This window comes from Bos indicus x Bos taurus, chromosome 17 (genome assembly GCF_003369695.1).
Source record: "Bos indicus x Bos taurus breed Angus x Brahman F1 hybrid chromosome 17, Bos_hybrid_MaternalHap_v2.0, whole genome shotgun sequence".
Lineage (NCBI taxonomy): Eukaryota > Metazoa > Chordata > Mammalia > Artiodactyla > Bovidae > Bos > Bos indicus x Bos taurus.
The window spans coordinates 20,817,504-20,834,484 of NC_040092.1; the positions used below are offsets into that span (position 1 = coordinate 20,817,504).

At 43.1% G+C, this 16,981-nt stretch overlaps 1 protein-coding gene across 1 annotated transcript in view; it reads left to right on the top strand.

The window, feature by feature from the left end:
- Nucleotides 1-3,483: 3,483 nt before the first annotated feature.
- Nucleotides 3,484-16,981, top strand: part of ATP6V0A2 (ATPase H+ transporting V0 subunit a2) — a 41,313-nt gene continuing 27,815 nt past the window's right edge. Inside the window, exons 1-6 of the mRNA XM_027567004.1 lie at nucleotides 3,484-3,843; nucleotides 8,593-8,671; nucleotides 11,772-11,869; nucleotides 13,229-13,366; nucleotides 14,449-14,537; nucleotides 15,752-15,878. Coding sequence (XP_027422805.1) covers nucleotides 3,727-3,843; nucleotides 8,593-8,671; nucleotides 11,772-11,869; nucleotides 13,229-13,366; nucleotides 14,449-14,537; nucleotides 15,752-15,878 — 648 coding nt within the window. The 5' untranslated portion in view covers nucleotides 3,484-3,726. The remainder of the gene's footprint in view (nucleotides 3,844-8,592; nucleotides 8,672-11,771; nucleotides 11,870-13,228; nucleotides 13,367-14,448; nucleotides 14,538-15,751; nucleotides 15,879-16,981) is intronic.

A 16,981-nucleotide genomic window follows, 5' to 3' on the forward strand; every position in this document is an offset into this window, starting at 1 on the left:
GGGGCCTCTTACAAAGGGACAGATAGCACGATGCAGCATGGGGAGAGGGGCAGAGTGGCCATCTCCAACCACAGCCACGTGGCCACATTGCCACCTCCAGTGAGGTTTCTTGGTGGGCTAGATAAATTTAGTCATTGTTTCCGATAGACTTTGTGTACTGTGGGTAAATGGAATTTTCTAAAGCAATTCTCTTCTCTCTCTGAGTTCTAAGCATCTCTTGACATCCTGGTGCTATGTACAACGTGGTGTTGCATCTTTTTTTTTTTTGTCCACACCATGTGGCTTGTGGGGTTCTATTTCCTCAACCAGGGATCAAACCCATGCACTACAAACTACTGTTTTGTAATACAATGAGAAATGGAATATTTTGTGCCATATCAGTAAACAAAGGATGTCACAGTGATCACTGATTGCAGCTACCATGACTGGTGAGCTGGTGAGCCCCAAGGGAACTCAGGAAGGAAAGAATACCTGCCACCTAGAAGCCATCAAGATTGTAGCCACTCCCTATGGTGGAGCCCTGAGGAATCTCAGAATATGATGTGAAATAGAGTGTTTGCTGCCATATCAGTAAATAAAGATGTCACAGTTATAGCGATTGCAGCCCTTCCGTGTGAGCTGTTGAGCCCTAAGGGAATTCAGGAAGAAAGAGAATACCTACTATCTAACAGCCAAGACTGTAGCCGCTCCCTGTGGTGAGACCAAGGAAGGGAAGGTCAGGATGTGAAAACAGGATACTGGCCCCAGATAGGTGAGATGCGTATGAAAGGAATGGTTTCAGTGAGCCCAGACTCTTGCATCTTGCCATACATAAAAAATCACTAAATTCCTTAACTTCAGATATTTGTTTTTTCTTAATTAATAATAATCTTTTGATGTTCAAACTACCTTCCCCTTGTTGCAAATTTCTTTATAACCTGACTCCTCCCCCTGCTCCTCAGAACCGATCTCTCAGCGTCACTCGAGACCCTGTCTCCTGGGCTTGAAGTCCTAAAAATTCCCACCAAATAAAACACAACTCTCCATTTTTGGGTTGTGAATACTTTTTTAAAAGTCCACAACATCACGGAAACACTGAATTTCTCCCCACTCTGCTGCACTCTTTCTTGGATGTGGATCTCTGTGGGTTGAGGTGATTACACCCCCTAGGAATTGAAAATTGTCTTTTATTAAAGCAAAGGAAATACCCAACTGATTGGTTCTTTGCAGTGATTCAGAGTCTTTCCCTGGCAGTTAGCATAATTAGCTCTGCGAAGTTAATGTAAAATTTCCAAATGACAGGGAATTTAGCCTGATTTGGTGGGCTTTGTTAGGGTGATTTTGGACTTGAGAAGGGAAAAACTCACTTTGACAGTAGAAGGGGATTAGGGTCAGAGCAAACCCAGGTCTCCTGCATTGTAGGCAGATTCTTTACAATTTGAGCTACAGGGAAGACCTTACTATATAGAGTTTATATGTTCATATATGCATTTGGGAAGTATTTATTGATCGACTACTGCCCTGAACCCTGGAGATACCAAGACAATGTCCCTCGTGTGGTAGAATTGTTGACTGAAACAAAACAAAAAAACTTCAACATAACTCTGAAAGTTGAGAGTTATGTTTTGTTCGGGGATCTTACTGAGGGCTATAGCTCAGGAAGGCAGCCTCTCAGATTGCTGTGAAACTGAAAAAGGTAAGGGAGGAGCCAGGATATACAAGAGTTTTTGTCGAAGGAAAAAAAACATGTAGTTGAACATCAAAAGATTACTGTAATCACAAAGAACAGCCTTCACAAGTTAATGATTTTTAGTGCTTTTGTTGACAAATCCAAGCTCGCTCTGCTTGCCTCATGACAGGCCAGTGAATTGGAGACAAGGTGTTGAGGCAAGGAATATGACGTTTTGGAAAGCTGGCTGATGGAGAAGATGGCAGACTAATGTCTCAAAATAACCATCTTGTCCAGGTCTGGATGCCAGGTTCTTCTATAGACCAGAGAGAGAAGCCACGAGGAACTAAAGTCAAAAGACAGAATAGAGAAGAAAAAGCAATGAGGAAGTACAGCAGAAAGGGCCATCAGGCTTGCAGTACAACTGGCCTCAGAAAGGGAGGGATGTGTTAATCTCTTCTTTTTCTCACAGCCATTCACAGGTGCTCAGGGTCAGAGTCTCTCTTTGAGCTGAACAAAGGCACTTTAGTTTAACAGGCAGAGGTGCAGCATCCTCTGAGGCAGGCCATTTTGTATGATTATAATAACAGCAATGAAAAGCAAGTCAAAGAAACAGTTGAAACATGGGAGTCAGAATTGGTTCTTCTCTGCAACACTTTTCCATGTGTGGGAAGGTGGAAGAGTCTGGGCTCATGGAAATTATTCCTTAGATATGCATCTTAACTATTTAGGACCGGTAACTTGTTTTTCTCCTTTCTGAATCCCCTCAGGGGATGAACCCTTGGGGGTGGCTGCAGTGGCTACTGGCTTGATGGCTGTGACATCCTTTGCTTACCAAAATGGCAGGTGATTTTTTTTTTTTTTGTCCAGGAAGTTTTACATTCTACTGGGGGAAAACTGGCAATAAACATAGACAAGATAATGTCAGACAGTGCTAGGTGCTATGGAGAAAATAAAACAGGACTGCCTAGGGTGGGGTGGTAGGGACACTTCTGCTAGTGGTCAGGACCAGCTTCTTAGAAGCAGAGACATTTGAGCTGAGACTTGTAGGAGCTAGTCTTGAGAAGGCCCTGGAGAAGGGTGTTCTAGGCAGAGAGAAGGGAAGAGTCAGAAAGTTGAAGTGCACCAACCTGGAAAACGAAAGAAGGCAGGTGGGTGGGGTGGAGACCAGGGCTTGGGGAAGGGAGAGGTTAGACCAGGTGGTGTGTCTGCTGGCCCTGGTAAGCAGTTTGAACTTTATTCAGAATGAAGTGGGAGAAGTCAGAAGAATTTAAGTAAGCTCACATCCGATTTTCGTCTTGTTAGAGATCTCTGTAGCTGCTGTGTGCAGGATTCTATCAAGAGTAGCCTGGCACCAGACCCTGCTTTGTCTGCACAGGGGCCAGGACCCCAGAGAAAACCACCACACGGGGTGTAATTCCGTTGATAAGAAATGTCTTGACAGATCTATGGAGAAAAGGTTGTTTAGTGGTTATCGGGACCTAGGGGATAAGAAGGGGACTGACTGCAGCTGAGCAGGAGAAATCTTTATGGGGTTGATGGAAACGTTCTCAAATTGATCCAGACACTGAACTCTGTAACTTGACTAAAAATCACAAAATTGTAATACTCTAGTCGGGTGAACTTTCTAGCACGTAAAATCAATAAAACTCCTCCTATAAAGTTGTGAACGGCAGAGAGAGGGGCAGCTGTTGGTCAGGCCGGGGCTGAGTTCCTGAACTCCCCGCACTGACGCGGAGTTAGTGCCAGTTGTCCCCACAGCCGCCATCGGCCGCAACTCCTGACGCCATTGGTCGGCCGGCGGGGGCGCGCGCGCGCGCACGCGTGGGGGCGGAACCGGAACCGGCTGTAGCCGAGGGGGCGGGGCCCCGAGGGCGGCGTTGGCGGAGGCTGGAGCGGCGGCCTCGGTGGCTGGACTGGGGGCAGCTGCTATAGCCCGGAGCCCCATGGTTTGGAGCCGCGGCCAGGCCGCAGGAGAAGCTCGATCCCCGGGTCAGCCCGGCTGACCGTGCGGGACCGCGCAGCCCGGAGCCGCCGGCGCCCGTCGGGTCCCGCCGGGGGGCGCGGGCCGGTCCGCCATGGGGTCCCTGTTCCGGAGCGAGACCATGTGCCTGGCGCAACTCTTCCTGCAGTCCGGCACGGCCTACGAGTGCCTCAGCGTCCTGGGCGAGAAGGGCCTGGTCGAGTTCCGAGACGTGAGTGTCGCCCGTGAGATGCGGGCTGTCGCTCCCCGCCAAGCTCCCTCATTGCACCTTTCGTTTGGGCCTCCTTCCCCGCGGGCACCTGGGCAGGGGCGCCCATTTCCCAGAAGGGGAAGCTGAAGTCCACTTTCCGGCCAGAGCTTCCGCAGAGCGGGGCCCGAGCCCAGGGTCGCCGGATGTCTGGTCCGCGGCCGCCCTGGCTGGGTTAGTTAGGAACGCTTGTCTTCATCAGCTTGGGTCGTGCCATCTGATGCTTCGGAGCCAGGCACTGGGCTAATTAAGCGGGAGAGCAAATCTGTTAAGGCCTTTTGAAGCCCTTTTGGAACTTACGGAGGAGGGGAGGAATATTAAGTAATGATACGTAAACAGGAATACCTTTGCTGTACTGACAATAAAAGGGGATGGTGAGATGGTGCCCCCGGTAGGGGCGGTCAGGGAAGCCTCTCTGAGGAGGTGTCCTTGGGCTGAGACCTGAGTGAGGAGTGAGCCAGGCTTGGGAAGTTCTGGGGGACACGGACCCAGGTGGAGGGAACAGGAAGAGCCAGAAGTCTGAATTAGGAATGAATTTGGGGTAAGCTCCCGGGCGGCGGGATTTTTTGTCGTTCACTGATACTTGGTGATGTATTGATACCTAGCACTACCTCGTACGGAATAGGAGTAGAGTCAGAATTTGTTGAAAGGGAGCTGTCCCCCCAACAAGTAGTAATAAGCACTTGTTTTATATATCTGTTTATTTGTTTTTTGGTTGGCTCCACCATGGACTGTCAACCCCTGGGGGTAAGAGTCTTGTTCATTCCTGACTCCTAAGTACACCTTGCTTTGTGGGCATTAATAGGCATTTGTGGAATGAATGAACAAGCTTGTATCAAGTGTTTGCTGAGTTTGGTGCTGGAGACTCGGGGGTGAGCAGGATGGACAAAGTCCCTGTGTTTTTGTTGCTCACAATCTGGGAGGAGTTAACAAACACACTCTGATTATGAGCTGTAATAAGTGCCATGCTGGAAAAAAAAAGTATGAAAAGGAGATTATGAAGCAGGACCTGGCTGATTGAGCTCGAAGTCACTTGAGTGAACACTATTTCTTGGGACCCACCTTTCATCGCCTTGGTTTCCCTTCATCTTTCTGAGGGTGCTTTAGTTTCAAGAGGGAACTCTTCTACCCAATATTTGATATCAGCGATCCTTGGGTTGGTCCCCCAAGGCAATTGCAAGGTCAGAGAGAAACTCCTGAATGAGAGATAAGGCTGCGGAGAGGGCCCAGCTTGTCCTGGTTCTTGGAGCCACTTGGGCTTCAGCACATGATGCCCACTTTGCTGGCAGGACCTGTGCTGAACTGTGAATAAGGAGCCCCGGAGAGATTCAGGAAAGAGTTGTTTGAGAAAGAGGCTCCCTTCTTTATAATAGATTTCTTCCATCCTGTTAGTCCTCAGGTCGAGAGACTTCAGTCAAGCTGAAGTCTTAGAGGTTTGAACAAATGCTCTAATTGCTGTGAAGATTCAAATTTTGTTGAATGCCATTACATTAGGTAGTAGAGGACGCTTGAGATTCTTCTAAACTGAAAATCAGGGAAAGAAAAAGAAAGTGCTGTTCATCTTTTTCAGAAGTGAAATAAAGTGGAAATGCTCACATTGTGTGATGCTCGGTGTTCAGAGCTTAGGGGTCTATGTGTGTCTGACTTCGGGATGACTGTCAAGCAGCTAGAGCAGAGAGCTCCATCATACCTGACTCTTTCTGTTCTCTTCTGGAGTTTCTTACTGACTTTGTGCTCACCGGGTGGGATCACTGACACCAGTCTTTTCTGGCTTGTGCAGGTAGGAGCTCTTCCCCCTTTTGTTTTAGTGATCCTTCTAAGGGAGGAGAGGCAGGACCAGAGTTTCTGCAACGATAGCCAAAGAGAAGACCTGGAAAAGAAAGGTGATTCAACTCACCAGTAGGACTCAGCGAAGGGCAAGGCCATCCCACTTTTCTCAGGGTCTGAAGTCTGGGGACAGTGTTTACCTTCTGTCTGTTAGGATCGCAGGTGTGGGTACTGGTGAAAACAGCACAAGGCGGCCTGTGCTGATTTTTCTAGATTAATTATTAGTCTTAAAGTGAATCTGTGTTAAAATGTACTTCATAGCATTAGCCTGGAATTAAGGTGCTGTTACCACCTAAAAAGAAAAGAGAAGCTAAACTTCACACAAGAAACCGCACAATAGAAAAAAACCAGTTACCATGCTGTGTAAGCCGGTGATGGCGGATGTCATATCCAGTCACGTGTGTGTTGTTGCCACAGAAATTTGCCTTTTCACGAAGATCCTACTGTTTGTGGAACCCTGGTGTCCGATTTGAGTTCACTAGTGTTTGATATTGAAGAAAAAGACATCAAAACTGAGAAGCCGTGTCATGTATAGACAGCTTTTGATGGGCGGCTTCCTCTGCTCATTCTTAGTTCTGACCAGGCTGAGGGTATCTGAATCACTGGCAACCTGAAAGTGGTGACTAGTTTGGGTTAGTGTGACTTCCAGAAATGAGTGCAAATGTGACAAACAGAAGTGAGATTAGAATTTTTGCCTTTCTTCTGGTTAGTTCTTTATAGAAGTTTGGAAAACTGAACAAGAACTGAGGCTTTAGGGTAGATGTTCAAGCAGCTTCATGCCACGCTGTTTGTAATTCTCCTTTTTGAGAATGCCCCACGCCCTGTGGGCTTCTCTTGTGGCTCAGCTGGCGAAGAATCTGCCTGCAATGTGGGAGACCTGGGTTCGATCTCTGGGTTTGAAAGATCCCCTGGATAAGGGAAAGGCTACCCACTCCAGTATTCTGGCCAGCAGAATTCCACTGACTGTATAGTCCATGGGGTGGCAAAGAGTCGTACACGACTGAGCAACTTTTGCTTTCCACCCCATATCACACTGAGTGGAGTAAACGTAAAATTCTTGCCCCATGTGCCTTTCAATGTAAATTATTACTGTAATTCAAAAAGTTGTGATGTAATCTATGTCCATTGCGGGAAATTTGGAAAACCTAAGATAATAATTTCCATGATCCCATTAGCTAGAAATAAACACTTTACCGTTTTGGTTAACATTGGCCAAACATTATTTTTCTAATAATATTTTAAAATGTACATGCATAGGTATTTTTGTATCATTGGAGCCACACTAATAATGTGTGCATGCGTGCGTGCTCGTTCGTGTCTGACTCTTTGTCACCCCATGGACTGTAGCCTGCCAGGCTCCTCTGTCCTTGGGATTCCCCAAGGAAGAATACTGGAGTGGGTTGCCATTTTCTCCTGCAAGGAATCTTCCTGACCCAGGTATCAGACCTGCGTCTCCTGTGTTGGCAGGTGGATTCTTTACCACTGTATCACCTGGGAAGCCCCACACTGATAATATGTTTAATCTTCTTCCCACACCCAAGTTGTGATTAATTTCCTCATTTTATTAAATATTCTTTTATAATCTTTTTTATTGTTTTAAGCTTTGTATGATAAGATATTAAGTAGAGGGAAGAGTATATGGAAACAGTGAATTGCTATATACCCGTAATATAAACCCATGGCGGGAATTCCCTAGTGGTCCAGTGGTTAGGACTTGGTGCTTTTACTACCAGGATCCCAGAAGGCCATATGGTGCAAAAAAGAAAAAAAAAGAAAGCTCCCATCAGACAAGATCAATTTGAAGCAAATCCCAGATATATTATTTCATTCATAAATATTTCAATAAGTACCTCTAAAAGGTAAGGACACTAAAAAGATACCATTATCATACCTAAAATTTTTAATAATAATTTCTTAATATAATCAAATACCTAATCATTTAAAACATCATTTTTAATAAATGTATAGTAATCAATTACATTACCGACCCATAATTTTTATACAACTTTATTGATGTGTATCATAAAGTTCACCTGCTGCAAGTGTACAATTTGTTGGTTTTTAGAAAATTTTCCAAGTACTGTGTCCGTTGCCACAAGCCAGTTTCAGAACATGGTATCATCCTAGTAAGGTCCCTTATGCTCATTTCCAGGTCATCCCCTCCTCACTGTGAGACCCAGGCAGTCACTCATCTGCTTTTTGCCTCTAGGTTTCCCTGCCTGGACATTTCATAGAAATGGAGTCGCACAGTCTGTGGCCCTTTGCGTCTTCTTTCATTTACATCAGGTTTCTGGGTGTCTCCTCCCTGATATTGATGTATTGGTTGTTTTTTACCCCTCTTTTTAATGCTAGTATTCCGCGGTGTGGATGTAGACGGTGATTTCCTTAGCCAGTTTTCCATGGTCAGTAGTTTTTTCTCTATCCTTGAAGTTGATCCTCTTCTTCACACATTTTTGTCCGTATCCATAGTTTTTTCTTTGAAGCTGAATTTCTTCATGGGATCGTTCTGGACTAGAGGATATTTTTCAGCCTGTTTTTTTTTTTTTTTAAATCTTTTTTTTTGGCTGAGCGGGGTCTTTACTGTGGTGCCTGAACTCTCTAGTTGTGGTGAGCGGGCTTCCAGTTCCCCCGCCAGGGATCGAACCTGTGTCCCTTGCATTTGAAGATAGATTCTTAACCACTGGTTCACCAGGGAAGTCCCCAGACTTTTTTGGATAACAGTTGCCAAATTGCTTTCCAGAAAAGATGGGTCAGTTTATACTCCACTCAGTAGTATACAAGGATATGCTTTTCCCTTAAACCCTGGCAGTCGTACTTTATTTATAAAATCGAAGTTGTTTTTAAATTTTAGAAAATTCAGAGCAAAATTTTCATCCCTCTTCTCAGCTCAACCAGAATGTAAGTTCTTTCCAAAGAAAATTTGTTGGTGAGGTGAAGCGATGTGAAGAACTGGAGCGAATATTGGGTAAGTTTTTTTAAACAACTTAAATAATTATTTTATATAATTAAATATATAAGCAAACCTTATTCACTTTAGAAAAATTAGAAAATCTAGAGACGTAGAAAAGAAAAAAGAAGTCATCTGTATTCTCACCATTCATGTAATCACTGTTATGTAGGTTTATATTATCGTTCCACACTTTTTACTATTCATCTATAAAATTAAGGATTTACATATATAATAATCAGATTATTTTGTTATTAGCTTTGTTTCTCATTGAATGATACTTTAACATCTTTTCATGTCAGTAAACAGATTGATTCATCATTTTTAATGGCAGCATAGTATTTTATGGTATTAATATACTATGAGTTATTTACCCAATCCCTTGTAGTTTGTTATAACTTAGAACAAACTACATGTTTGTTAATATATTACTTAAAATATACATGTTAATATATTACTTAAAATTGTTATACATGTTAATATATTACTTGTTACATGTTAATATATTACTTAAAATTGAATCAGAGCACAAGGGAGGTAGGAAGTGGTAGGTAGATTGGTTAGTAATTTCCTTTTTCTCAGGCATTATTTCCTTTGCATACATCAGTGTTCTCTGACTGTTAACTGTTAAAACTCAGCAGCTCAAGGCTACTTCCTTTATCTGTAAAACTTTTAACATCTTGGCCTAAAATAAAATGTTATTGTTGTCCAGTCGCTCAGTCAAGTCGGACTTTGAGACTCCATGGACTGCAGCACTCCAGCCTTCCTTGTCCTTCACCATCTCCTGGAGCTTGCTCAAACTCATGTCCATTGAGTTGGTGATGCTATTCAACCATCTCATCCTCTTTTGTCCCCTTCTCCTGCCTTCAGTCAGGGTCTTTTCTAATGAATCTGCTCTTCACATCAGGTGACCAAAGTATTGGAGCTTCATCTTCAGCATCAGTCCTTACAGTGAATATTCAAGACTGATTTCTTTTAGGATTGACTGGTTGGATCTCCTTGCAATTCAAGGGACTCTCAAGACTCTTCTCCAACACCATAGTTCAAAAGCATCAGTTGTTTGGCACTCAGCCTTCTTTATGGTCCAACTCTCACATCCATACATGACTACTGGAAAAACCATAGCTTTGACTATAGGGACCTTTGTTGGCAAAGTAATGTCTCTGCTTTTTAATATGCTGTCTGGGTTTGTCATAGCTTTTCTTCCAAGGAGCAAGCATCTTTTAAAATAAAATAGTCTTTATCAGTTCAAACCTTGAAGTTTTGATTGAAATACAGAGAGGAGAACAGTTCCAAAGTCACTGTCAGAAAAACCTGAGGATGAGAGAGTTGAGGAGGAGATAAAGGTGACTTTTAGAATGATTTCTAATAGTTAATTATTGTGGATTTCATATTTTTTAACTGGGATTTTTAAGATCAAAAGAAACCTTTGGATCATCAGCAGCCTAGTCCTCTGCATATTGTTTGCAATCCCAGTCATTTGTGTGGATCGTGAAAGACAGGGCAATATCATACTTCCTTCTTTGCCACGTGTATGAGTCATTGGACAGGTTGTATATTTGGAATGAGTTTTCAAAGACAGGGCAGGATTGACAGGACATTAGACATGCCCAGGGCTTCCTGTAGCTTTGTTGTTGTTAAGTCACTGCAATCCTGTCCGACTCTGTGCGACCCCATAGACAGCAGCCCACCAGGCTCCACCGTCCCTGGGATTCTCCAGGCAAGAACACTGGAGTGGGTTGCCATTTCCTTCTCCAATGCATGAAAGTGAAAAGTGAAAGTGAAGTCGCTTGGTCGTGTCCAACTCTTCGCGACCCCATGGACTGCAGCCCACCAGGCTCCTCCATCCATGGGATTTTCCAGGCAAGAGTACTGGAGTGGGGTACCATTGCCTTCTCCTGTAGGTTAAGCTGTTTCATAAAGAATCCAGACTTAAAAGAAAATGAACCATCAAGTAAATTTAGGTATGTGCCGTGCTCTTCTGTGCTTAGTTGTGTCCTGCTCTTTTCGATCCCATGGACTGTAGCCTGCCAGGCTTCTCTGTCCATCGAGATTTTCCAGACAAGAATACTGGAGTGGGTTGCCATGCCCTCCTCCAGGGGATCTTCCCAACCCAGGGATCAAACCCAGGTCTCCCACATTGCAGACGGATGCTTTACCATCTGAGCCACCAGGGAAGCGCAAGAATACTGGAGTGGGTAGCCTATCCCTTCTCCAGGAGATCTTCTTCACCCAAGAATTGAACCGGGGTCTCCTGCATTGCAGGCAGATTCTTTACCAGCTGAGCTGCTGGGGAAGCCCAAATTTAGGTAAAATAGGTTAAAAAAATTTACATCCATTTCCAAAAAGCTCTTAAGCCCATTGCTTCCTTATTGGTAAGACATTCTGCCTGTTTTCCTTCCTCTCTCCCTCCTTTCCATCCTTCTTCCTTCCTAGCAAAATAACTAGTAAGACTTCTCCAAAACATTGTATCTGGTAATGATTTTTTACCAGGTATTATGACTTTTATCCTACGGAAAAGGATGTGTCAAGGAATTGAACATGTAAACTAAAGAATTTAAGTTATTTTTGGCTGTTTGAGTATGAGTTTCATGAATCTAGTGTAAGTCGTCCTAAGTCAAAGCATCACAGCTAACTGGTGACTCAGGAGAGCCAGGCTCTTTGCCCTGAGGTTTCTCTCTTTGCTGAGAAAGGTTGTTGTGTTTTTCCTGATGGGTGTGTATTTCTTCCTAATGGCATCTGTAGGGAGTTCACACTGACATCTCTGGTGGCTTATTCCTGGCACTTCCAAGTGTGTTCTTAACTTTCTGCTTTGTCTACAGGTGGCAGAGGCAAGTGTGACTCCAAAGTTCTTTAACTAGAGTTTTAGTAATGAAGTTCGGGGAATTTCAGAAAATATGTATATAGGTTACTGTCACTATGCTGATCTCTCTAGGCAGAATTACTGTACAGATCTTCAGAAGCAAGGTGACAGTAGTCATCTGTCAGTTGGGACAGTCAAGACTTTTGTGCCTTTAGACAGTTTTTAGATGACCTGGGAAAAGTGGGGACATGAAATGTTCTCACTGAAATGTCCTGGAGTAAGTTTTTCAGTCTAATTTGTTTAACTTTTCCACAGCATACTTGGTGCAGGAAATCAATAGAGCGGATATTCCCCTCCCTGAGGGGGACACCAGTCCTCCGGCACCACCTCTGAAACAAGTGCTGGAAATGCAGGTAACTTGGTTCTGGAGGAGGGTTTTAGGTCCCTAACCTCAGTTGGGCTTATTCACTTACTGTGTATTGTCTAGTGCTTTTCTGCCTTTCTTCTAAAGACTTTGGAATGAAAGTCAAAGGACCATGTTTGATTAAGTCTCAGTAACAGATTATCTGTGATACATTTTAACTAGAATTCAGGTTTTTTTTCCTTAGTGTAAGACAGGTGGTATTGAACAGAGATTGACAGGAATTAGATTGTGAGATCTGGTCGTGTAACCTCTGGGCTTCTGCAGGCCTTAGCATGCTTCTGCTACTGGAGGTGATGGAGGCTTCAGGCCTGTGCCCTTCACATTCTCCCCTGCTTCACTCTCACCCTTTCCCCTCGAATTATCAGAAGCTAATGTGAAAGTGGTTCCCCATGGTCAGCCAGCAGGATTCCTTCTCTTGGAGTTCAGTGTCTGGGATACACTGTGAGAGCATGGGGTCATTCATTCATTAGCATCCCCCTCCACCCCCATGAATTATCTGTTGAGATTTTGGTCTCCTCATCTGAGCGTTCATCACACTCGGAAATAGACTAGAGCTTTTACAGCCCTTCTAAAACAATTAGTACTGAATAACTAGGACCATTCCATTGCCGGCTGCTCTGTTTGTTTTACTGGGAGGAAGTCATTTAGCAGTTGGTATATGAACGGACTCTGGAGACAACTATACAGTCCAATGAGAGCAGTCAGCTGGTTTGGCCTGTTTGATGTGTTGGTTGTGATGTACTTACAAATATGGTGATTGTAGCTATTTATCAGTTCTATAAAGCAGAGCACAAGTAATAAATGTAGTGTGTCAGGGCATTTGTTTGAATACAAGTTTTCATTGAGTCAGTGGGTTGTTTTACAGATTTCTGCTTCTACTGTTTTAATACTTAAAGTATTGGTAAGGATGCTTGGTACACAACTAATTGTTAAAGATTTGTTCCCAAGTCTTTTTATGTCTAATTGAATAAGTGCAACTGCATAGAAACTCAGGCTAGAGACTAGAGATGGGTATGTTTGGGAAAGAGTGTTTTTCTGTGTTACAAATAAAAGGAAATGTAGTCTTAAAAGAGGAAGACTCTTTGGTGTATGGTAATGTGTAAGCAGGTGAAGGGAAACCAGAAGTTCTAAGACCTGAGATTAGCATGCAGAGTCATCATGGCACCCAAGTGCTTGCCATCATGGGTACCTGAATTAATATGAAACAGAAAATGATGAACTTTGAAAACCTGTGCATGTTTTCATATCCCTATCAAACTCTCATATACATTCTGGCTTTTAAAAACTTCTCCTGGTTCTGGGGTGCTGTGAAAAGAGTATTAGAGCCAGGACTGTCGTTTCATTTCAGGAGCAGTTGCAGAAGCTGGAGGTTGAGCTGAGAGAGGTCACTAAGAATAAGGAGAAGCTGAGGAAGAACCTGCTGGAGCTAATTGAGTACACCCACATGCTGCGAGTGACCAAGACCTTCGTCAAGCGCAATGTGGAGGTACTGGTGATACTTGGAGGAAGTGCCTTTCTTTCTCTTTCTTTTGGCCGCATGGCATGCAGGATTTTAGTTCCCTGACTAAGGATTGAACCCAGGCCCCCTGCATTGGGAGAGTGGAGTCTTAACCACTGGACCACTGAGGAAGTCCCAGGAGTGCGTTTCTTTTATAAAAATCTCATTCCCATAAGGTTTTCAGATTTTGTTATCAACTCCTATAGAGATACTGCTTTTTAAAAGAGATACATCTTTAAAAAATGAAAGAGATACATTTTGATCTTCACTTTATTTTTCAGCTGGATTCCATGTTGGTTTTAACCATTTGCTGTTGTTTAGTTTGCTAAGTCCTGTCCAACTCTTTGTGACCCCATGAACTGTAGCCCTCCAGGCTTCTCTGCCCATAGGATTTTCCAGGCAAAAATACTGGAGTGAATTACCATTTCCTTCTGCAGGGGATCTTCCCGATCCAACGATCAAACCAGAGTCTCCTTCTTGGCAGGTGGATTCTTTACTACTGAGCCAACTTGGGAAGCCCCGGCTTTAACAATAACTACTTCCTATTTGTAAAATGCTTTAGTTTGCAATTGAAAAAAAGACTTTTTATGATCATGAAAAAAAATTGAACAGTGGAAATCAAACTCCAAAATTTCAGTTTTATTCTTTCCTTCTTCTCAAATTACTAAAAGTAATGGAAGTTAAAAAAAAGAGAAAATCTATATAGGAATAAAGAACAGCCTATGCAGCAGTACTGTACCCAGCTGAGCATCAGAGAGGGCAGAGTGTATTCCTTCTGAACTTTGTTTCACTTCCTGTGGCAGGTGTGACCTCTGATACAGTTACTCTGTGTTAGGTTAAGGCGAGGACATAACCAGACTTTTTATTATATGTAAATGTCATCAAGTAGTTTACAAATAAGGAATGGGGAGGTTATCCTCTTTGTTTATCAGAGCCGACTCACATGTCTGAGTTAACTTGGCACCCAGATCTGAGTAGTTCTGATGCCGTGCAGACTTGTTTGGAAACAGGACTTGGGAATTAAAGTATCACTTTTGGCGAGACACGCTTGGTTTCATGTCTCTTTGTAGTTCGAACCCACTTACGAAGAGTTCCCTCCCTTGGAGAACGAGTCTTTGTTGGACTACAGCTGTATGCAGAGGCTGGGAGCAAAACTGGGGTAGGTGACAACTGGCCTGGCGAGCTTCACACTGTCCTTCTTGTCAGTGGGAGATGAGAGTAGATGAGCAGCCACCATCTGCGAGCCTGTGTGGAATGAAAGAAAGTGAATATTTGTATGAGAAAACACTGTACTCTAGTATTTGTGGAGTTGAATCACTTAGCTGTATTGACTTTTTAAGTAAATGTGATGGGAATTTCTTCTTTTGGTATCATGAACTGGAAAGAAGGAGCATTTATGCCATTCATCATTACTCCATAAGCTTCAAATAGTTGGTCATTGAAGCATCAAGTCCTGTTTTGTTTGGTGGGGACATAGGGGCTAAACTGAATTGGGTAATTTATTAATCATATTTTAAGGGTCTCTCTCTCTCTACTATTTATTCTGTTTACTTGAGCTAATGGTAACTTGTTTCCTCATGATTTGTAATCTCTTTTTACTATGAACTTCGGTTCCTTTGCTCCTTATCTGTAGGAATTCGGTGATGTTTAGTGTGAGGCTGTATTCCTTCAGAAACAACTGATTTTTACATATGTCATGTACTTGGGAGCATTCCACCTATTTGGAATCATTTTACATTAATTTTTCTGCTTGAGTTTTTTTTTTTTTCCCTATTTTGTTATTCACCCTGCACATAATATGAGTTTCATCCACAAACCTGAGTGCATTCTAACCTGTGGTTGTAAATCATCAAGGAATATTCTCCCCCTTCTCCTCAAAACTGAATGGAAATAAACAAGTTTGCATATAGGCTCCTTTGCAAGATGGATTTTTTTTCTAGTCCACCCATTCACTTAAGGTGCAGTCCTTTGTTGAGGGGGGTGAGAGTCCCAACTTTGAGGGGATTGTGGGGCTTTAGTTCCAACTCCTCACCTGATATAGAGCCAGGTCTCCTCTGCCATGCTGGCCCTGAAACTCAAGGCCTTGAGATACTGGTTACGTATAGATACTGGCTCCGTATAATACGTCAGGACATAACTACGAGGTCCTGTTTTATTTTTGGATTCCAAGAATTTCTCTAAATTATGAGCTCAGCTTTACATTGAAGAGGATGTTTCAAACATATTTCATCCAGCATTTCAGATATTGTTCAGTTGGAGAGCTTTCAGGGTATCTTCCCCATTTTGCCAGAAATAAATGTCTTCATCATTCTTTTACTGCAGTTTGATAATATTCATTGCTTTTACTTGACCACAGCCTTTATTGTCTCATAGATTTGTATCTGGCCTAATTAACCAAGGAAAAGTTGAAGCATTTGAAAAAATGTTGTGGAGGGTCTGTAAAGGGTACACCATCGTGACCTATGCAGAGCTGGATGAGCCCCTGGAAGACCCTGAAACAGTGAGTAAATGTCACCATCTCCTTTCATCAGTGACGGACTTGCCCCAGAGCTGGAGGCACAGTCCAGAGTGAAGCATTTGAGTGCATTGTTGACTGGATCCCTTCCTATCCTTGGATACGTTTTGGGGGAGTTCCTGAGAATAAGGACTTTCTCCTGTTCTACTGAAGTACAATAGGGGCATTAACGTGGATACATCCTGCTTTCTGAGCTTCAGATCCAGGTTAGGTTTCAGCAGTTGTCCCAGTACTGTCTTTTACAGCAAAGGATCTAGTTAAGAATCACACTTTGAATTTATTTGTCATGACTTTTTTCTTGGTTGCCCTGCAAGGCTTGCAGAATCTTACTGAATAGATCCCTGACCACAGATCGAACCCTGGGCCCTCAGCAGACTTTGGATTTATTTGTCATGACTTTTTTCTTGGTTGCCCTGCAAGGCTTGCAGAATCTTACTGAATAGATCCCTGACCACAGATCGAACCCTGGGCCCTCAGCAGTGCAAGTGCAGAGTCCTAACCACTGGACCACCAGAGAATTCCTACTTGTCATGTTTTTTTGGTCTCCTTTATTCTGGGGTAATTTCTCAGTCTTACCTTGACCTTCATCGTCTTGGCATTTAAAAATTATTATAGACCAGCGTTTTGGGTAGAATGCCCCCCTGTTTGGGTTTGTCCGATGTTTTCTCATGATGAGATTCAGGTTATGTGTCTTTGTCAAGAATGTCCTGGAGGTGATGTTGCCTTCTCACTGCTTCCCATCAGGGGCACACGATTCCTTTGTCCCATTACTGGTGATGTTCACTTCGATCTCTTGATCAATACTGGTGATGTTCACTTTGATCTCTTGATCAAGGGTAGTGACTCCTAGTCCTCTCCACTATGAATTTGTAACTCCTTTTCCTTTGTATTTAATACATGTTTTTTGAGGAAGTGCTTTGAAACTCTGTAAGTACTAAGTTCCTCATCACATTTCAATCTTTTAATTTATTTCCTGTTTTATTCAATGAGTTATACTCTGTTACTTTTTTATTTTCATATTCAAATTCTTTAGATTTGGCCAGCTGGAGCCTATTCAGCTGGCTTTTATAGTCTTTTTGCATGTTCCC